Raw genomic sequence first — 23578 nt, forward strand, 5'->3', positions numbered from 1 at the left:
TGGAGTGTACTGGTATGCAGTCTGTGGTAAGCAACTGTATCTACAGCCACACAAACTTCAAACAAAAAATGCTACTTACTCTGAAAGCATCTATTGATAGCAATTCAATTAAATTCAATTCAAAAAGTCTTTATTTCGATTATTCATCATAAAAGACAGGAACAATAGCATGCAAGGATAAAAAACTCGTCCTAAAACTGTCAATTAAAATAGTTTAAAATATAAATAACAGCGATACTTTAAAACCACAGTAAGAATTGATTAAATCAAGTATAATCACAAGACTTTTGTAAGTTCTAAAAAGGGAAACATATATAAGAATATTCCGTCAGTCAAGCCAATTAATACAAACAGTTCATTGAGCTAAAGGCACCCGCTTTTTTTTCCCCGAATAGCCCACGCCCAGCTCAAGAATTTAGATACCCCAATAACAGTAATCTCTTTAGACCCTGATTTTAATAACCGTTTAGCGGCCAGTGCAGAGCTGGTACCCAAGGATCTACATAGAGGTTTGAGCCACGTTCTGCGGGGGAGCTTGTAGGCTGGGCAATCATAAAGAAGGTGGTTAATATCTTCGTTAAGCTCCGGGCAGAACGGGCACGCCCCACTAGCCCCAGAGGACCATTTACAAGTACATTTCCTTATAGGGAAAGTCTCAACTCTGAACTGATGGTAAAGCTTGCGATCTCTAGGTTTAGTTATTAGATCCCAATAGCTTTCAATCGAAGATTCATCTTTAAGAACACAATAGGCTTTAGTCAAAGATGAACCAGTCAATGACGAGAACCGCTCAATTTGAATAAGGTTCCAATATGCAGCTTTAAAGGCGGATTTGGAAGGAAATGACGCAGTTTCAGGGCAGTCCCATAAATCACTCATCCCCATCCTGCTAAGCAGAGATTTGATGCTGCTTAGCCATGCAATTTTGTTTGCCTTGTCCAACCCTCTGACTTCGATTAGACCCTTAGCAAATAGGGAAAGTTCGGGGGTGATCCATAGCCTCCTCCAAAAGGCCAGCATCCTATACCGGGCAGTATCTTCTATAGGCTGGCAACCCATGTCTAGCAAAAGGGGGAACCTGTGGGGTTGATTTGTGGAGGCCTACAATCGATCTCAAGAATTTATTCTGGGCCTGTCCTAGCTGGGACAGGTTACACGCGCCCCATATCTCTGCCCCATACAGAATAGCGGGAATGATTTTAGTTATGTACATCTTGACAACAGGAACCATGGGTTTGGTGATTGATAAACTATGTTCCTTTAGCAGGGCCCCAGCTAATTGGGAGTGCTTCAACACCAATAATTTTAACTGTGGGGACCAGCACAATTTCTCTCCAAAGGTAACTCCTAAGTAAGTGAAGACATTAGTTTGCTCTAGAAGTTTTCAGCTCATGAAAACTCTCGAGTGAATTGGCCTAGCCCCATGAAGGACCATAAACTGTGTCTTCTCAATATTTACTACCAGGTCATGATCGCGGCAGAACTCCTCAAAAAGAGACAGAGCAAGTTGAAGGCCCTGTCGCGTTTTGGATAAGATTAGCGTGTCGTCCGCGAACATGAGAAGGGGGACTCTTTGGCTTGCTAGCTTTGGTGCATCCGTTGGCTGGTTGTCGAAGTACCGGCCCACTCCATTAATAAAAAGGGAAAACAATGTAGGGGCCAGGACACAGCCTTGTCTGACACCCTGGCCCACTGTAAATTTATCGGTAACTTCTTGCTTTCCCCATCGAACTTGGGCATAGTTGGATTTATGAAGCCTAGTCACCAGAGCGACAAGTTCTTTTGGCATTCCCAGTTTCAACAGAACATCCCAAAGTTTAGATCGTGGGACCAAGTCAAACGCAGATTTTAAATCTACGAAGGCAGCGAAAATCAAGCCCTTTCCTAGCAGAACCTCCTTCCAGTAAAGCATAACGAATCAGAAGGCTTGATCCAGTGTCCCCATATGGGGGCGGAGCCTGGCTTGTAACTGCGAGAGTATACATTCTTCATCCATCCAAAGCTGGATCCTACCCAGAATTACTCTTGCTACAACTTTTTGGAGGGCGTCGATAAGACTTATGGGCCTGTAATTAGCCGGGGCGGAACGATCACCCTTCTCAAAGATGGGGATGATTTCCGCCCCGGCCAGGAGGGTGGAATCGGCACTCCCCTATTGATAGCATGTATTGCTGTAGATTCAAATGTGCCCACCATCCTCACTGACTGGCTGTGTGGGCCTGTCGCAGATCATCTCACGCTTATTAATTTTAATGTACATTGCCCTGTCACACCATACATTTCATTCACACTCCATACATACTCTCACCTGCTGTGCGAAAAACAATCTAACATGTAGTCAGTGCTCATGCACATTGTACACCAAGAGGAGTCACAGCACATTCCCATGACTTGAGACCTCTTTGAAGAAAAATAAGTTGCAAACAAATGCGCTCAACACTAGTTGGCAGGAGTATGCTAAGCATATGAATCTACAACACTATGAACAGATGCTTACACACACATAGAAACCCACATGTTAAAGGGAAGTTATAGTTTGGTGGAAATGTTAGTTAAACATATGCTTAAATTGATCAAAACCACTCAAATTCAGCAGTTATGGTGTCTCTAGTAACAATCACTTGTGCCCTAAATTAATCTTAACTCGCACTCCCACTATACACAGTTTTACCATCAATGATGTGTTTTCAAATATTGCAGTGATGTTATCTAACGTCATGAGTGATGTAATATGTTGGGTAATTAGCAGTGCATGGCGAGGGAGGGAGTTAGTTACATTAGTGCACTATTGCAATGGCACATACTTAAGCTTCCAAAGAAGGCACTAAAACAACTTTAATTTTGATGTGATCACAATTCACCTGCTCTCCATTACTCACACTCGCTGTCTGTGGAAGAATGAGTAACCTTTAAGATACTCAGCACAATACTCGGACCCTAATAATACCTGATCAAGAAATCCATCACTACAAGCCAACGTGCAACCTGGGAACAAAATTAGGAAGTAGAGATCACCTCACTTCCATTCTTTTCATGAGTCCGTTATTGATAAAACAGTAGACAATGGTGAGGGCCATTATGTGGATGCCGTTTTTATAGCGTAATTATAGATTTACAGCATTTGCAACATAATTTGGCACATAAACAAACAGTTGTCAATTAAATTAGCAGTATAATTTTGATAATCTTGTCACTTAATTTGATCCTCCACGCCTCATAATTCAGATAGCCCTGACAGTAGTATGGTATAAGTACAGAGCCAAGTATCGTTGTTGATGTATGAACCACTTTGTATTAGCATTAAATATTAATTATTTGGTTGTGGGTAACGGTTACAGTTTATTATGCAGTTGCAGTCTTCTTACCAAGTATACTATACAGTTAAAAAAAAATATAGATTACGTGTTGTTTGAGTTATGGATGCTGAATACTTTTATAGTTATCTCACAGCTTGTTTACCAGTGTTTTGAGGGTTCACATGCAAAGCGATATGATAGGTTAGACTAGAGTAGGTTAGTTTATATTAGTTTAAACAAGGCTACATTAGGTTATGTTATGCATCTACAGTTATATAGTGATTACAATACCCTTTGAGGCTTGAATAATGTTTCCTGGTGGTCCTGTTGAAGGAGCATTCATGTAGTGCTTTATATGTCTGCTGCGGTTAGGAGCTCTAATTGACATCCGGTTCTTGGGTGTGCCTTCTAGTGGATGGCTTACATTTATAGAACACATTGATGTGGTGCATGAAGTATGACGTGGTAGGTGCACATTGTGCTGGATTTTGCTGTACATTAGCATGTGCAGAGTGTAAATGAATAAATCCAGCCGCATGCCCATTACCTGACTGCCACTATTGATATGCCTCAGAGGGTTGATTATAGTGTATGGCACTCACTCAGTGGCATAATAGGAGCGGAACCATTGGAGGCACTGTTCAACCACTACAGATTATTATGTGGAGTTTACCCAGGAGCACCAGAAGTGTAAACAATTAAAGAACCTGCTAAACCACCAAAGAGTATTATATGGATTCTACTCAGGAACGACAGTTGCCTGACCCATTGGAGGCACAGTTAAACCACGACAGTGCATTTTGTTTTGGCGTTTATCAAGTGTTAATAGAGGAGAAATACATTGGAGACACTATTTAGCCAAGAATCAGTATTATATGGGGTGTAACCAGGACCCACAGAGGATCAACCTATTGGAGGCACTGGTAAAACACCATTGAGTATTATATAGAGTCTGCCAGGTGAGATAGAAGAGCCCCTCTGTAGCGAAGAAAGAGCCACTGATAGGAATCTCTGCTAAATGGCCAGGAAGTATTACAGGAATACTACCCTGGAGCAACAGAGGAGCAACCTGTTGGGAGACACTGTTAAACACCCAGAAAGCATTATTTAAAGTCTACTCAAGAGTATGTCGGGAAATGTTGAAGGAAAGGCTAGGAGAAAGAAAGTAATAGGTCAAGGCCAAAGGGCCTACCTGCCCCTGACAGGCCCACATGGATATTATGCCACAGGAAGATTCATTAATCTTCTGCTTTTCACCTGGATGCCCTTGTAGGACAGGATACAAATAGGCAGATGAACTCGGGTGTGAATTGGTGAGGAAGGGCTAGGAGTGAGAGGATACGTACTGGACCTCTCTGTAGTTTAGGCATGGGACAGGGCAGGGATGAAAATAATAGGAGAATGGTAGAGACAAGGAAAGAGCCAGAAAGACAAACCGAGGAAATGAAAGAAAGGGAAGAGAAAACGTGAGGTTAGGTGACAAAAAGGGAAAACAAGTAAGTAAATTTACAGAGAAATGAAAAAATAATTATGTAATTCTAAACAAATATAGCATAGAGGTGTAAATGTTAAGAAGCTGTTTTAAGTGTTATAGGAAAAGATGCTGGTTACTTATGCCGCCCTTCAAAAAAGCGGCTCTTAGGTTTCTTACAGGGAGAGGTGATTTGTCATTTGAACACCTGAGGCTCTGTCCCAAGGCCGTTCCAGGCCCTATCAGGGCCAAATGCCACAGTTTCCAAACAGTCATCCTTTGCTTTTGACACGCTAGTGAAGGAATCCCTTTGTTAGGACGGAATCCCTCACCCACCATAGGTGGCATTCTTCATCATTGGGATTCTCCTCGTGACTGGAAAACCTAGTCCTGCCACAGGCTACAACTCCCTCTCTGAGAAAGGGTGCAGCCCGAATAAAGACATAAACTGTGGGGGTAGTAAATTTTAAAACTCGTTACCAGGAGCGACAGGAATATCTTTAGTTACTCGTTCCTGGTGCCAGGATTAAAAACCGAGCACCAGCAGTGAAAGTTTATAACTAAGTTACAGACGAAGGCTGGTCTACATGTTTCAGCCTCTTAGACCCAAAAAGGTGCCACGGTTTTCGTCAGGACCTAAATATGCCACTGCGTGATAAGTGATAAATAAAGTGAAATACAACACCAGTAATCCTACTGATTGTGTAGTTGATTTGCTGGTCAAACCTGTACGGAAGACACAAGTAACAAGAGATATCAAATTACAGGTGAATCTCAGCATCTCTGCTTAGCCTTAAAAAGGACAGTGTGATATACTTCTGTTGTCGTGGCCCTACTGTTATGACAGTTATTGTAATCAAGAATGTACTTAACCGTGTTGTACGGATAAGAGGCCTCATCTCAAGCTGGTGACAGCTCAGGGATGAAGCACCGCTCTGAAAAAAGAGGTGTTTGACGTGTCAGACATTACAAAGTTTGTGTGGACACATCTTATTAGGGAGATTATGTAAAGCGATCTAATCACTTAAAAAATTAATTCAAATGTGCTATTTAAAGAGATGTATAATGGCTCTGGGCTCACATAAATTGATCCCTTAAACAGTAACGCGCCACGTCAATGCAGAAATTGATCGCATAGCCTCTGTGCATGAAGCTCCTAGATAGACCTGTCCCGCTGTACTAGTACAAGGCTGTGTCATTTTAGTGATTCTAGGAGAAAACACAGGTGAGAAAGCATGATAACGAACTATTGATTCATGTAATGGTCATCTAGAATACTGAAGGAACTTGTACCAGCTTATAATGTTACCATAGTACCCTACATGTATGCAATGCGGCTAAACAACCGATCCAGGACAATACGTCATGGAGCTATCTACAGTCATTGCAACACATTAAAAAAAAACGACACTCCGATCCAATGTAAATAGTCACACTCTCGCACCACAATATCGCCGTCGTATAAGAGTTATCACCCTAAATCACTTCGCAATAACTTGCCTTATGGGCAATTTCTGTGAATAAGGAGGAATTGTTCATCTAGGGACAAATTTGGGGAACATACCAATAAGCTCTCAATGCAACTTAGAGAGAGGGATTATCCTGCCAAGCGGATCTGACGCTCTCTCAAAAGAGCAGCAAACAACAACCGAGAGGCTCTCATAGAGATCGCTCCACCAAAGGAAGAGCTATCCAGGATTACATGTGTGAATACCTTCTGCACATTCTCCAGTCAGATTAAGAAGAGTATCCGAAAGAACTGGAAGATTCTCAATATAGGGAGCACTCCTATTCCAGAGCCCCTGTTTGGTTTAAAAAGGAGCACCAACCTAAGGGACTGGCTGGTCCACACGAGACCTAAGAATAAGAGACCCACCAACCAAGATACACTTTGGAGCTTACCGACTGTCAAGGGACATTTTCCGTGTGCGGCGTGGCCACAGACCAAGCATACCACCTCCATTGACATCGGTACAGATAGACCTTGGGTATTAGCCCGTCACACCAATTGCAACAGCGAAAGGCTTATCTGTCTAGTGACATGTCCATGTGGTTTGCGTAATGTGGGCATGACCACACACAAGATCAAAACAAGGATAATGGAACACAAGAGCACTAGAGCAAGTGTGATTATTTACATGTGATCGGAGTGCCATTTTTTGAATGTGTAGACCTGCCTTAGTCTGTAACTTGCAGTTATATATTTTCACTGCTGGTGCTCTGTTTTTAATACTGGCACCAGGAAAGAGTTAATAAAGATATTCCTGTTGCTCCTGGTAGCTAGTTTTAAAATTCACTACCCCCACAGTTTATATCTTTATTTGCACTGCGCCCTCGACCCAACCAGTTACCTTCTCAGTGCAAGATTTAGTACATCCAAACAATTAGGAATAAAATATCCCTGCGCTCCTCCCTCTCAGAGAGGGGGTTGTAGCCTGTGGCGGGACTAGGTTTTCCTGTCACGAAGAGAATCCCAATGATGAAGCATGCCACCTATGGTGGGTGAGGGATTTTGTCCTAACAAAGGGATTCCCCCGCTAGTGTCATGAGATAATCTCCTGTGTATCTCCCTCATTTTTCTGTTTAGCAATTGATGCATTCTTCCATACTAGATAACTTTCAAGGAGAGCCTGGCCTAGTGTAAAGCAAGAATGAAATAGACTCACTGAATGTTTGAGGCCATGTTTGCTGCCAGGTGGAATACTGCTTCAGAGCAGAGGAGCGACATTTGAGCGGGCAACTCAGTAGAGCGTTACCATAGTCAATGCATGAGATGTCTAGAACCTGGACAGCCAAATTCAAATTTATTTTGGAAGATTGAGATTGAGATGGTGCAAAACCTTCTGCTAGAAGCTGGATTTTCTGGTCTCCCCTTTGTGGTGAAATTCAAGGTGGAATAGAGCAGGTGGGTTCTACTTTAGTTTTTCATATTATACATCCTACAAATAATCCCATCAAATTCATGAACAGCTATACAATATCTTGAAAATCAGCCTTATGTTTATTAAACTATCCAAGAGCTCAGTAAATGCATTTTGTTCTACAAATGCTGTACCTACCATCTCCGAATCACTTTATTTCCAAAATTTTGAATCTTTACTGGGGTTTTTTTCATTTTTTTATTTTTTATTTGCGGAATATGTTTATTTTCTTGACATTACACTGTAGGTAATATGGTGGGCTCTTTGAGTCTCGTGTTTGATTTGTTCGGTAAACCACTATGAAGTCACTCCCTCCCAATTCTACAATAAGTGAAGCAAGATTGTGCTTCTGCAAGCACCCAAACCAGGTCCCTCTTCAGTAATGAAACATTATATTTTGCCTCTGAGTATGGTGGCACAGAGCTGCTGAAGAAATGTGGCACCGCAAAGTACAGTTGGAAGTTTAGGGGAAAATCATTGTTCTTCGTTTCAACCAGAAAAGCACTATGTTCGAGGCATATGAGCTACAGATTGTACACTTAGCATTAGATCGCCACCTGGTGTTGGGCTTGGAGATTGCATGTTGTTGTCGTCTTGGAAGAAGTCTTTGTAGTCACGAGATAGGTGACTCCTCCCTTGGACGATAGTGCGCATGGGCATCTGCTCCATCCTTAGATTGTTTTTTTCCGCACTGGGTTCAGATGAAAGTTTTCCGCTCCGGCTAGAAATACACTTTCCCAGCACTTCATCGATTCCGGTCGTCGACGCGGGGCCGTTGGGCCTATCCACGCCGTGAGGCCTACACCTCATGGAAAGGACGCCATTCAAGAGATGCCCCGGGTGTGGAGCAAAGTTTCCACACAGTGACCACCACGAGCTCTGCAATCTCTGCTTATCGCCAGAACACGACAAATTCAGCTGTACAGCCTGCGCGTCCTTTCGATCCAAGAAAACCATCAGATGGGAGGGCCCGTCGACACGATATGCAGAGAGATCAGCTCCGGAACCGGTGGACATCTTCGACGAGGAGGTTCCGCTCGTACCTGAAGAAGATTCCGATGATCTCCAAATCGTATCAGAGGCAGACGACTCAGATAACTCCATACCATCGGATCAGCGCGTGAGTACCACTGCCCCTGCACCACACAGCACCCAGACCGAAGGCAAAGGTCAACACTCTGCCTCCGGGGCCAAGTCGCGACTAAAAAATCCCTTCAACAGCCCCACCATCGAGCCCAGCTCCGAAGAAAACAACTAAGCCGGTAGCTCAATACCGAGCAAGCCGCACGTGCCGATCCCACCAGCTCCCTCGGCACTGAAACTGAAAGAAGTCTTGGCTCCGAAACCGTCGACTTCTAAAGAAAAGGGTACGAAGCCAGCGTCCGACGCCTCGAAGCCGACGAGACCAGCTTCCACTCCAAAGACACCATCTTCGATGCCGAAACCGAGAAGGCCTGATTCCGACGCGTCAAAGCCCTCAAAACAGCCTACGACCCCGAAAACAAACACCTTCGGTGCCGAAAACTACGCTTAAGGACACTGTAATAACTCCTAAGGCTAAAGATAAACAACAACCTCATCCGGTACCGAAAAAAATCTGCGCCGACAAAGGTTCCACAAGGAGAAGAACTTTTTCAGCCAGATCCTCTGCAAAAGAAGATCTACATTGACCCAAAAACAGGTCATGTGTCCACTACACCACACAAGAAAAGGAAGGCAGATGAAACACCCACACCTGTGGTTCCTGCCAGGAAGAAGGACTCTGCCACATCCCCTATGCACCTTCTTCACCTATACTTCCTTCTCCTTCATCTCCTGTTCCTCCTAACAATTCACCACAGATGTCTCCTTCACATTCTCCTCCTTTATCCTCACACTCACCTCAAAATGATGATGAGTATAGTTTAGGAAGAGGGATAGAGACAGATGAGCATTTCCCATTCCCCATAGATGATACAGACTGGGAGTACCCAAACTCACAGGATACACCAGATATTCCTGACCCACAGTCATACCCATCAAAACCTTCTCCCCCAGAGGATAACATTGGTTTTGTGCACCTATTGAACAGAGCTGCCATTTACCATGGGGTCACTATGCATTCTGTTGAGGCAGAGGTAGATTTTCTATTACACATTTGAACAATCGCAAAGATCTGTTGAAATTCTTCCTCTGATCAAAGGGGTCGTTAAACATGCTCCAGACATTTTTAAAGACCCTGTACGTACTAGGTTTTTGAACCCTAGAACTGAGAAAAAATATATGCCTGCACCTGCAGATCCAACCTACATTGAAGGACAACTACCATCTGATTCACTAGTTGTGTCAAATGCTAGGAAGAGAGCAAACTCACAAACCTCCGGTGAGGCACCCCCACCAGACAAAGAATCTAAGTTCATAGATGCCCCAGGCAAAAGAATAGCTGCGCAAGCTACTAACATATGGCGTATAGCTAATACACAAGCCCTCCTTTCCCGATATGATAGGGCTCATTATGATCAGTTAGAGAAACTGCTAGAACATCTACCTGACCAATATAAAACACAGGCAAATGATCTTATACAAGAAGAATTAAGCTGATTTCTAATGCCTCAATCAAATGCGCACTAGATGTAGCAGACACTGCATCTAGAGCTGTAAATACTAGTGTCGTACTTCGAAGACATGCGTGGCTACGCATTTCAGGGTTTAAACAGGAAGTACAAACCACCTTTTTAAATCAACCTTTTAATCAAAAGCAATTATTTGGACCAGAAGTAGACACAGCACTTGAAAAAATGAAGAAGGATACAGACACTGCTAAATCTGTGGGAGCTTTACAGTCCACACAAACTAGAGGAGGATATAGAGGGAATACCAACAAAGGAAGAGGTCGGGGTAACAACAGTAATCGAACCTCTTCCGCCACAAAACAGTGACTTCCCTCTGCTCCCCCAACAGCATTCCACTCCTGTGGGGGGCAGATTAACGCTATTCCTGCCTGTCAGGAACTCCATCACAACAGACAAGTGGGTAAGACAGATTATCCAGTATGGCTACTGCCTAGAACTTACAGCAACCCCACCACACATACCGCCCAGGCAACGTCCAATGTCTACCGAACACCTTACTCTGCTCAAACAAGAAGTTCTGTCACTTCTACAAAAGGGCGCAATACAAATAGTTCCTTTACAAGAACAAGGAACAGGGGTTTACTCGCTGTACTTTCTAATTCCCAAGAAGGACGGGACAGTAAGACCAATTCTCGACCTAGGCCCCTCAATCATTACATACAATCAGATCATTTTCATATGATCACTTTACAACAAGTGCTCCCACTGCTGCAACAAGGCTATTTCCTCACAACACTAGCCCTGAAGGATGCCTACTTTCACATTCCTATACATCCTGCTCACAGAAAGTATCTAAGGTTTGCACTGGAAGGACAACATTATCAGTTCAAAGTCCTTCCATTCGGAGAGACCAAGGCACCACAAGTATTCACAAAGTGCCTAGCAGTAGTAGCAGCACATCTCAGGAGACAACAAATACATGAATTCCCTTATCTAGACGATTGGCTCATAAAAGCCAAGTCATCCAATCAGTGTGTTCAACACACACAGCAGACAATTCAAACATTTCACGACTTAGGGTTCACAATCAACTACACTAAGTCGCACCTGCAGCCCTCTCACATACATCAGTATCTAGCGGCTACAATAAACCCGTCTACGGCTCTAGCGTATCCCAGTCCAGCAAGGATACAGAGCATTCTAGACTTAGTCACAGCCTTTCAACAGCAACAATCTCTGCAAGCCAGAGTGTTCATGAGACTAATAGGCATGATGGCATCTTGCATTTTCATAGTACCATATGCAAGACTACAGATGCGTCCGTTACAAGAATGTCTAGCACAACAGTGGAACCAGGCTCAAGGTCAACTAACAGACCTGGTGTTGGTAGGCAGCCGCACACATCACTCTCTGCAGTGGTGGAACACCAAAAACTTGACAAAAGGGCGGCCGTTCCTCGAACCTGTTCCACAACTAGTGCTCACAACAGACGCATCCCTCACAGGATGGGGAGCTCATCTCCTACATCATACAACTCAAGGACAATGGAACAGTCAACAAAAATTGTTCCATATCAACCATCTAGAGCTGCTAGCAATATTTTTAGCACACAAAACTTTCCAAGTACTAGTGCAGAACAAAGCTGTCTTGATCTGGACGGTCCACACGACAGCCATGTATTATATACAAAAACAGGGGGGGGACACATTCTGTACAACTGTCCCAGCTCGCACAGAACATTTGGAGATGGTCCATTCCACAGAACATATATCTGTTGGCAGAGCACCTTCCAGGAGTTCACAATCAGATAGCAGATCTGTTGAGTCGGCAGACACAACAAATTCACGAATGGCAACTACATCCGCAGGTTCTTCAACCATTCTTTCACAAGTGGGGTCATCCAGACATAGATCTGTTCGCCACACACGAAAACGCAAAATGCCCAACCTTCGCCGCCAGGTTTCCACACCCGCTGTCCAAGGGCAATGCGATATGGATGAACTGGTCAGGCAGATTTGCGTACTCTTTTCCGCCACTACCACTGATACCATTAGTAGTACGCAAGCTCAGACAACAGTCTCTCAAACTAATCCTAGTAGCTCCCACATGGGCACGTCAACCGTGGTTCACCACACTGCTACCACTATATCTAGTTCCACACCAAAAGCTACGACTGACTCCATCCCTGCTAACGCAGAACCATGGAGACATCCAACATCCATACCCAAATCAACTGAATTTGGCGATTTGGCTCCTGAAGTCTTAGAGTTTGGTTATCTTAACCTATCACCAGACTGTATGAACATTATTAAAGAGGCTAGGAGACCTACTACCAGAGCTTGCTATGCTGCTAATTTGGAAAAGATTTTCCATTTACTGCGACAATAACCAAATTGATCCCCTGGATGCTTCCATCCAGAATATCATTTGTTGCCTTTTACATTTACAAAGGTGTAACTTGGCATATTCATCCATACGCCAACACCTTGCAGCAATTGCAGCATATTTACAAAATAGACAACATCTGTCTCTTTTCAGAGTGCCTGCAATTAAAGCATTTATGGAAGGATTAAAAATAATTATCCCTCCCAGGTTGCCACCTTCTCCAGTATGGAACCTAAACGTTGTTCTTACAAGACTCATGGGACCCCCTTCTGAGCCTTTACATAAGTGAACTGCAATTCCTCACGTGGAAGACAGCTTTCCTTATTGCCATTACCTCTCTTAGAAGAGTAAGTGAAATACAAGCATTTACAATACAAGAACCATTTTTACAACTACATCGTAACTAAGTGGTTTTAAGGACTAATCCAAAATCCCTTCCAAAAGTCATAACTCCTTTTCATTTAAACCAATCTGTAGAGTTACCTGTGTTTTTTCAAAACCCAGACTCTGTGGCAGAGAGGGCCCTACACACATTAGATGTTAAAAGAGGTCTTCTCTACTATATAGATAGGACTAAGTCTTTTAGGAACACAAAACAACTGTTTGTGTCTTTCTCTCCACCTCATAAAGGCAACCCCATCTCTAAAGGTGGGATTGCAAGGTGGATTGTAAAATGTATACAAATATACTAACAAAAAGCAAAACGTACATTAACAGTTCCTCCTAGCGCGCACTCAACACGCAAACTAGGAGCCTCTATGGCTTTCTTAGGAAACATCCCCCTAGAGGACATATGCAAAGCAGCAACATGGTCTACAACACACACCTTCACTAAACACTACTGCGTTGATGTGCAAGCCAAGCAGCAAGCTGCAGTAGGCCAAGCTGTCCTTAAAACTCTTTCAAACCACTGCAACAGATAATGGTGACCACCGCTAGGGGAGACACCGCTGCACAATCGATGCTAAGTGTACAATCTGCAGCTCATATGCCTCGAACGGAAAATGCTACTTACCAGTATGCATCTGTTCTTGGCATGTAGAGCTGCAGAGTTGTGCACGCCCTCCCGCCTCCACGGGACCTGTATCTGTTCCAGTTTTATCTTACTTAGATGCACACGTATGGACATCTTTTTTCTTTACTATCGTCCAAGGGAGGAGTCACCTATCTCGTGACTACAAAGACTTCTTCCAAGATGACAACATGCAATCATCCGAGCCCTACACCAGGTGGCGATCTAATGCTAAGTGTACAACTCTGCAGCTCTACATACCAAGAACAGATGCATACTGGTAAGTAGCATTTTCCTCCCCTTCAGCATATTTTTTGAACCAGTGGAAATATAAAATCCGAAAAAACTCATGATATTTCATTGGTATGAACAAATAATTCCTTTATTGAAAACTTTGAGTAAGTAGTACAATGTTGATCTGCAATCTAAAGTCTCCTAAATTGGAAACTTGGCATGGCAGGTAAGGAACTTTTTGAGGGAAATAAAGCTGAATGTTTTTTATAACCATTCTCATTTCTTTCATAAACAGGAAACAATGGTCAGATACAGCTATGGCAGTTCCTGCTTGAGCTTCTCACGGATAAGGATGCACGGGATTGCATTTCTTGGGTTGGAGATGAGGGGGAATTCAAGCTAAATCAACCGGAACTCGTTGCACAGAAATGGGGAGCGCGGAAAAACAAACCAACAATGAATTATGAAAAACTTAGTCGTGCTTTACGGTAAGAAGTATAAATGTTGATATTTTTCTGCTTATGTTGAGGAAATGTATGTGAAAATGATAGTCGTAGCATGTGTTGGCTGCAGATACACACGTTACACACATGTTATGCATACTCCTGCCTTTAAGAGTTGGGCCCGGACTATGCAAGTAGTTTTTCCTCAAGATGGTTTTATGATCGGTGTTGTAAGTCATCTGTCTTCCCCCTCGAGGTATTGCGCATGTTCAACGGTTTCTTTGTTTGTTTTTTCTACCATCGTGCTCCGACAACCTCTCCAACTGCTCCAGGTTCAACTATACCTGGGAGCGATACTCGATTCAATCTTGAGGACAGGTTACCCTAATGCACAAAGAGTTCTTAATCTCCAGAACCAACTGGATCTTTTCCAGGCACATTGTCACCTACCAGTTAAAACAATGAGGCGCCTTCTAGGGATGATGGCATCATGCATAGCAATAGTGCCTCATGCAAGACTACACATGAGACCTCTCCAAGAGTGCTTAACAACGCAATGGTCACAAGCGGGCGTAAGATGGAGGATCTAGTGTTGGTTTTACCCAAGGTCTATCAGGCACGACAAAGATGGAACACTTCAAACATACTAATTGGAAGAGCCTTCAAGGACTCAATCCCGAAAGTAACAATCACAATTGATGCATCACTCATGGGGTGCGGTGATCATATGAAGGACATTGTGGTTAAGGGACACTGGACCACCCAACAACAGGCATTGCACATCAACATGTTGGAACTCTTAGCCATCTATATGGCTCTCAAAGCTTTCCTACCAAACATAACCCGGACAAATGTCCTTCTACGAACAGAAAATATGACTGCAATGTATTACATTCATAAATGGGAAGGGACCCATTCCAGCCAACTGCCACAGCTGGCTCAGACCATATGGAATTGGACCTGTCACAGCTGGCTCAGACCATATGGAATCGTACAAACAGTCACAAAATACTACTCCTACGACAATACATACCAGGGCAGGACAACTTCATTGTGGACTTTCTCAGCAGGACACACCAACAAGTTCACGAGTGGGAAATATACTCTGTTCATATAACGATACTTCAATGGCAGGGAACTCCCACAATAGACCTGTTCGCCACCACCAATAACAAAAAAAGGCTGATGCTTCGCATCCAGGCAGCCACACCCTCAATGCAAGGAGATCGCACTATGGATAAACTGGTCAGGGATATTGCCGCCTCTCCCACTCATTCTATACATGGTCAGGAAACTCAAACAGACTTCATTAACCTAGATACTCATAAATACCACACAGGCTCAGTACCCACAGTATACAACACTACTAGAAGACTAGTAGACTAGAAGAGAAGGATAAACAGGCGATAGGTCAAAACAGCCAAGTTGGAGGACCCACAGAAGTCAATAGTAATTATCCCAAAATGGCGTAATATACAGACACAAATCAAAGGTAGCTGAACTCCACGGCTCCAAGCAAGGCTGGAAAAGGGGAGGCAGCCAAAGAATCATGTAGGGAAGAGGCGGGGGAGGGAAGGAAACGCAACGGGGAGAAGTGGATAAACAATGTCAGCTGTCCGGCTGGATAGGTGACGGCTGAGGGAGTGAACCAGAGCCAGACTCTTCTATAGCTGCATGGGACAGGTCCACCGGGCATCGGCCAAGGTTATTCAGGTTCCGCAGTAAGAAAAAAAACAGTTAAGGTATCCACTCAGTAGGTCTCGTCATAGCTCCAATGAAAAACACCGTTCTTGGTGTTACTGGGAAGCGCAGTCCACAACGTTTTCCATCTCACCACCAGGCCAAGAGTGGTGAGAGGAGAGGTGTAAGGGACAGATTCCTAAGTCTGTAGATTGTGGCACAACCCATTGTTCTTGCCTTCAGGCCTCTAGATCTAGGATCAAGGTCAGTACGTGGTGGATCCCCACCGCGTCTCCAGGCTGGAAGCGCCTGAGCCAGAAGTAGTCAGTGTGTCCAGGTCAGGCCACCGAGCTATTGTATCCTCAGGAGTTCCACACTTGGGCACCGCACCATTTTTATGCCAACACTCGCCCGGCCAGACGTTCAGGTAATCTTGGAAGCCCACCAAGGCAGGAGATGCTGGTGCTGGTAATGGAGTCTCCGGGATGCCTTCCAGGTCGGGCCCATAAGCGGAAGGGCTCAGCCTGGTGCTCCCGCTTCGTGCACTCACCTCCTGGGGCCAGCAGAGGTCTGGGCCAAGTCTCAAGGCCTCCCGGAGCCACTCACGAGCTTGCTCAGGGAGATGGCCGAATAGTAAAGTGGTCCGGGCAGGAGCTCTCGGGCTGGGGATCGCCTTTCGACACCTTTTGGCATTTTCCCGAGCTTTGGACTCCCTCCGAATCATCTCCCCAACCCCCCAAGAGACTGGGTGCCCGGTTCGGTGATCCCCCTCGGTTCCACAAGGCATTCGCTGAAGGAGAGATAGGCAGAGCTGACGGGGGTGGCAAACAGGCGAACTTGGTGGTCTTCCTCAAGATGGCAGCCTCCTGGAACAGAGATGCGAATCGGGAGTTGGCCTGCCTCTCTACCCGCTGCTGAGAGGCGCTAGCCTCGTGGCCCTTGAGCATCTGCTGCTTTGCCCAAGCGAAGGTAGGGTCAACCCAGCGGACCTGAAACACAGTGGCATGCTTGCAGCTGTACCTGCCAGCGGATGAGCCGGCTCCCGACGATGGCCCCCATCAGCACAGCTGTTCAGCGGCAGTCACCCGCACGCCGGCCAAGGGGAGGGTGGACTGCATCTCCCACGAGCAAGGCTGGCCGAGGACCGGTCGCAGACTGTCCGCATGGAGCTCGGCCCTTCCTAGGTCTGCGGGAGTGCTCGGCACAGAGGCGGTTGCGGAAGGGAAGTGTCCAGCGGCTTCTCTGGCTCGTCTAGCAGCTCACTTGGAGGTGGCCAGCCCAACTACTTGCTTCTCCTTTTCCTTCTTCACTTCTCCTGGGATTCTGTGCTTAGCCATCATCATTTTAACCAATAATCCGTTTCTCTCTCTTGATTCCCCTCAGGCTGGCGCCGAGAAACCCTTTTTGGGTAGCTGTGCGCCTTATAAAACTAAATTAACATAACATTGTACTCGGCAATGCGATCTGAAAAAGTCACTGGAGGGAGCCTGAAGCAAATCACGGTACCTCCACTATAGATATACAAAAAAAGAAAAGATACATATACAGAAGTAAGGGGCATATTTCCTTACTTTTTATGATTTATTAAGTACTGCTTGGGAACAGCCGGACTTCAAAATGGCCAACAAAAAGGCGCCCAATGCCTTAACTCACTTTCACTGATTTGCCTGACCTTAAGATGGCGATTAACAACGGAGTATTTGTAATAGAATCACTAAACCCTAGGCAAAGAACCTTAAATTGATCACCACATCAGACATTATCTCGATTGACCTAATACCATCGGAAAAGTCTGGACTAAAAACTATTTTTAAAAAGTTGTATTTTATACTGACCAGGGAGCCCGAGCAACATTGCCGATGCCCGGTAATGGCCTCGGTTTCACCCCCGCGGCCATCACCTACCGAGCCGAACATTGGACATAGTTCTTCCTCGTCTCTCTGCTGTGTTTCTTTTCCCCCGTCGCCTTCCTCCCTCTGTGTTCCTGTGGCTGCCTTCCCTTCCAGCCGAGCCTACCTGACCCGATCTGCATTCCTTACTTACATTTTTTTACCATTCCCCCTCTACCTTCCACACCTCATGTGACGTATTTCATGGCTATGCTAGGCGCCAATAACCCATGTTATTGTTGAATTCACAGTTTTTTCTAGGGATGGGTGGAATTTGCATAATTGCATTACGCAAATCTCCGCGAAACGGTAAAAAATCTCCGCGAACACGCAGAATTGCTTGTTCGCGATGCTGTTTTCCTGTTCGCAGTCGTTGTTTGCGTCCTCGGGGGGGAATATCTCGCAAACACGCACTTTGAGAACGGGAACAAGAAAACATTTCGCTAAGTCGTGGAACACAGGAATTTGGGCAATTTCGCGTTCTCCGCGGAACGCAAAATGACCCAAATTCTGCAAATTCCGCGAGCGGAACGGAATTTACCGCCCAGGCCTAGTTTTTTCTTCTATGTTTTACTTGGCTCCTGTCACGTATGTAATCTTGTAACACACTGATCCTTATGTAATGCGCTCTGATACCTCCAGGTCTAGCCAGCGCTATGTAAAATTTGTTGAATAAAAAAAAAAATTCTAGAAGCTACCCAACTACCCAAATCTTTTCACTCACAGCAGGGGCAGAGTGAGATATCGCAATGTTCAACAGCTCAATCTTGCAATCTGGCTCCTGAGGTCATAGAGTTTGGATACCTGAACCTACCATCAGAATGTATGACTTTTCTAAAAAATAAAAAAAAAGGCAGAAGACCAACCACAAGGGCTTGGTATGCAGCTAAATGGAAACGTTTTGTGCACTATTGCGCCTCACGCTTCACATTAAGTCTTCTCCAGCAGAACAACAACTAATTTGTTACCGGTTACACTTGCAGAAAGTGCTTTAACATATACCTCCATATGCATTCCTGTCATCAAACCCTTCATGGAAGGATTAAAAACGAATCATTCCACCTCGTACATCTCTTGTACCAGAATGGAACTTAAACATTTTACTAATAAGACTCATGGGGCCACAATTTGAGCCGCTACATAACTGTCAAATTCAATTGTTAAAATGAAAAGTGGCTTTCTTTGTAGCAATAACATCTTTACGAAGGGTTAGCGAAATACAAGCGCTTGTTATTGAACAAACATACTTCAAAAGAGTCCCCACATAAAGTGGGGTAATGCACAAACCCAAAGTTCCTACCAAAAGATATATCACCTTTTCATTTAAATCAAACTTTAGTATCTGACAGAGACTTTCAGCCGCAGATTCCTTAACTTCGAATATCCCCAGGCGTCAGACTGGATCTGGAAATGTTTTGCAGCAGCACCTCTGCGCGCCGGGGGACGGCGCCACATGACCCCGCCCTGACGTCGTCCACGTACGTGACTGCAGTGAGGTTATATTAGTCCCTCCCGGCGCGCTGACGTCAGTCTCCTTCTTTCCCACGTGCAACGCGGATCCGGGTTCAGCAGTTCTTCTGGCCTGTTTTCAGGCCTCCTTTTCGACGCTTCGCATCAGGAACAGTGTGTGATGCCTTCGAGCTTTAAAAATTGTAATTCATGTTGGCGGCAGCTGTCCACGTCAGACCCGCATGCTATTTGTAAGTGGTATCTGGGCAAACACCATGACTCCACGGACTGCGATACCTGCCAACGCCTGAAGCCGAAGTCTCGGCGGGAGCGCCATATAAAGCTCCTCTCGGCACGGCTGTCCCGGTCGGAGTCGTCTCGCCCTTGGCCTCTTCATCGCCGGCAGGCCCCTCTACTGTCCGGTTCCGCCGTCAATCGCACTCTGGGGCCCAGGGCCGTCGTTCACCTCTTGGTAAGTCGAGGCACATGTCTCCTTTCTTCTGTTGTCAGGGGCACTGGTTACCAGAACATTCCGGACGTGCGCTCCAGACGGTCACCCCTTCTCTATTCACCCTTTCTGGGAGTGGGGGCGACTCGGGCCCAAAGGGAGGCATATGCAGCGGCTTTGCAGGCCTCCCTTGGGTACTCTCCTGTTCCTGGGGTGTCCTTGGGGCCTCCGCTTCTAGTGGGATCCCCGACGGATTCGCCGGTGGGTTCGCCCCCAGCGCAGATTGAACCTTTGCCCCCCCAGGGACGTTGGAGATGCGGTATCGTCCAAGCGCGGCCCAGTTGGGTCCCCCTCGTCGGTCCATGTGGGGTCGTAGGGGCGTGGCCCATCTGGGTCCCCCTCTATGCCCCACGGCGCCCCTGCCACGCCGCATGCCCCTTGGGGCTCCCTGCGGCGTTGCAGGTGGCTGCCGGTGCTCATAGCCCTGCCGTGAGCACACCCTAGCCTTCTGGGCAGGCGGTTGCCTGTCCGGAGTCTGGGTCGGCGCCAGACTCTCCTCCCCGACTCCGCTTCTTTCTCTGGAGTCGGAGCCTGTCATGGTTGAGGCAGTCGGCGCTGGAGCGGTGCCGAAAGCTTGCCTCCCTGGCTCCGGCGTTCTCCCTTTCTTCGGAGGGGGAGCTTGTTGTGTATGAGGCGCCGGACGGCGCCGAATGCAGGCGAGTCGGCGACTGACGAGGCGGAAACGGCACCGGCACGTGTCGTTTAGGCGCTGTGTCGACGCCGGGTTGTGGACTATTCTCTGGAAGCCTCTGGAGAGAGTTCAGCGTCTCCCTCAGGAACGGCGATGCCGGAGGTATTCTTGCAAGTGCCCCCCTTGGAATTTGTGAAGCCTCCTTAGGAGCTCCCGGATCTGGCAGGCTCTTCACCTCCCCAGGAGCCCCATCAAGATGCTCATTCTTCAATGGGGCTCCCTTCAATGGGGCATTGGTCCCACCCTTAGTGTCTTGGGAGGGTCAGCTTACAACCCTCCCTCACTGATGAGCTGTTGTCCCTTCCGTGGAGGGCTACTGAGGCTAGTGCAGCTTTTCTGAGAGTGGTCTACTTGATCACTCGCATTTTGAACATGCAACCCCCTTCTGCCCCCTTGTCTGTGGACCCCTTGCTTGAGGTCCTTTACCGTGGGTCCGGGAATGTGGATCCGCTTCTCCCCTTTGAGGCTTCCCATTAGGATGCCCTTTTGGGTACCTGGGTTTGCCCTGCTTCAGGGGATCTGGTGGTTCGTTCAGTTTTGCACGGCCACCGTCCAGCTCCACATGATCCGGCCTGTCTTCTTGTGCATCCTGATGTGCAGGGGTTGGTTATACAGTCTGCCTTTCCTTCCTTGCCCTCAATGACGCTTCCTCCCTCTCGGTAGTCCAGATGGCCTGAGTCATGGGGTAGGAACATCTTTGCGTTCACTAGTGCAGCCCTGCGGTTTTTAAATACAGTGCGTGTTTTGGCTCGGGTTACCTCTGCCCTGTGGGACTCTGCAGAGTCTCTGCTTTCTACCACCTCTGATGGGGCTCTTGTCGACCTCCTTCATCTCCTTAGGGATGGCCGTGACCTTGCCGAATTTACAATCGCTCGGCCTTGGGTACTGCAGATTCTTTAGGCCGGGCTATGGCTGGTTCTGTCACCTTAAGGAGTCATGCTTGGTTGCGAGATAGTGTCTTCCCTGAAAATATCCGGGAGTGACTGGTTGACTTACCCTTTGATGGGGTTTTGCTGATTGATATTCACGCCGAATCAGCGGTTCACCGGCTCCTTGCAGGCGTTAGTTCTTCTTAGGCCTGTCTTCCGTGGTGGTACTTTTAATTAAGCATCCTTTTGAGGCGCCCTGTGTTAATATGGGCAGTGAGCCTTATGTCTTCTTTTTCGGCGGTCAAGGGTAATTATCCTTTTATTGGCATCCTTGGATGCGTTTTGCTTTGAGCTGACTGTTGGCCTGCTGTGGCAGCGCTCCACAGGTTGCTGTGTCTGGTCCTCTGACTGTGGTATTGAGCTTGGTGGCTCAGCTCGGTAATGTCATGGGGCTCGGAACTCATGTTCACGGGTTCGGTTCATAACTGCGCTCTTTTGGTTTGGCTTTATTGCCCTAAGAGATGTTCCCTGTTGTTGGGGTGTGCATACTCCATGTGAGGTACTTGTATGCTATTATATAGCTCTGCTTAACTCACCTGGCCCTGGATAACCTGTGGGCTCCATGCGTCGCTTGGTGGTCCATTGTACGGTGCGCTCTGTTTTTCCCTGGTGCCATCTTCTATATGCCATGGGTTATCCTGCCTGTTCCACCTCCTTGGGAGGTTTCATGATCTCCTCTTCTAAAGCGGCTCCCGCCTGCCTTTACTGTAACCAGGATGATTCTGTATGGACATGTTTCATGGTCCTGGCTAGTTCTGTCTATACATATTTATTTGTTTATACATTTATGTTTAAATGCCGGTTGCCATGGTATTCCTCCTCCTCCGTCGCCGCATCTTTTCGAGGCTGCGAGGTCTGGACCTATATCTCCATGTGTGGGGGAGCTTTTCTGAGTTCTTGCAAGTTGCCCATAAGGTTTCTCCTTGCTTTCACTTACTGGGGTGATTTCCCATTTTGACAACTGCTACCTTATTGGGGTTGGACACTGAACTTGTTCTTTTCTGGAATGGTTGGTCTCGGATTGTGATACTCTTGCCCCGATTCTTTACCGTGGTGTTTTTTGTGCCCACTTCCTTCGGATATGCCCCTTTCCACATTATCACCCTACTGTTGTAAAAGCTACACCTGCAGGACAACTCTTCTGCTGGCGGTGGTCCTTGGATACTCCCTGCAGGCCTATATTCGTGGGTTGTTATTCACTTTGGCTTCATACTGCGTTATTGTGTACGCTACTTTGAGGTCTCTATGGTCGCTTGCCTGGTGCAGGTCCCTATAGTGCCCTGCGTCGGCTGGTTTATATTGCTGCTGCTCGCCCCTGTTTCCCCTTTTTGGGATGAGGTGTGCACTTGCCGTGTTTCTTGTCCCGCCTGCTATTCTGAACGCATTGCTCAGTTTCTAGCTCTTGCCCTTGGGCTCTTGGCACCAGCTCCTTCGGCCGTCCTTCTATAGGCTAGTCTCTTTAGGTTCTTTTCAACTGTGGGTCGGTGTGCTCATGGTGCGCCATTAAGTGTCTCTGTCTCTCTTTCTCTTTCTTTCTCTCTCTCTTTCTCTCTCTCTCTCTCTCTTTCTCTTTCTTTCTTTCTCTCTCTCTTTCTCTCTCTCATTCTCTCTCGTTCTCTCTCTCTCTCTCTCTCTCGTTCTCTCTCTCTCTCTCTCTCTCTCTCTCGTTCTCTCTCTTTCTTTCTTTCTCTTTCTCGTTCTCTCTCTTTCTTTCTTTCTCTTTTTTCGTTCTGGTATATGGATCATGCCGTTCTACCTGTCATTTTTTAAACGGGTATGGTGTAGCGCCATTCTGGTGTTTTTAGGATGTCTGCCATCCTGTTATTTCTGCTCTTCCGAGCTTCTTGGGTTGCTGTCTGGCTGTTCCGCCACAGCCTCCCCCATTATCTGTCTCTCTGTTGCCGGATCATAGGCCTGGCACTTTCTGTTGTTCTCTCGCAGACCCACCTCCCCTTGGGGTATGGCTGTGGTATCTATTCTAAGTTAAGGAATCTGCGGCTAGATGTCTCTATCAGATGTACGAGTTACTTACCTTTGGTACTGATGTATCTGGTAGAGACGTTGTCTAGCCGCAGATTCCTTAACACCCACCCAGCCTCCCCGTTCTGCGAGACTTTG

General features: G+C 46.2%; 1 protein-coding gene across 2 annotated transcripts in view; it reads left to right on the top strand.

Moving 5' to 3' along the window:
* GABPA (GA binding protein transcription factor subunit alpha) overlaps positions 1-23578 on the top strand; it is a 301636-nt gene that overhangs the window by 271439 nt on the left and 6619 nt on the right. For both annotated transcript variants that reach the window (XM_078658370.1, XM_078658369.1), the window contains one exon: positions 14167-14359. In XM_078658370.1, the coding sequence (XP_078514496.1) occupies positions 14167-14359 (193 nt within the window). The remainder of the gene's footprint in view (positions 1-14166; positions 14360-23578) is intronic.

Source organism: Lissotriton helveticus, chromosome 8, assembly GCF_964261635.1.
Source record: "Lissotriton helveticus chromosome 8, aLisHel1.1, whole genome shotgun sequence".
Lineage (NCBI taxonomy): Eukaryota > Metazoa > Chordata > Amphibia > Caudata > Salamandridae > Lissotriton > Lissotriton helveticus.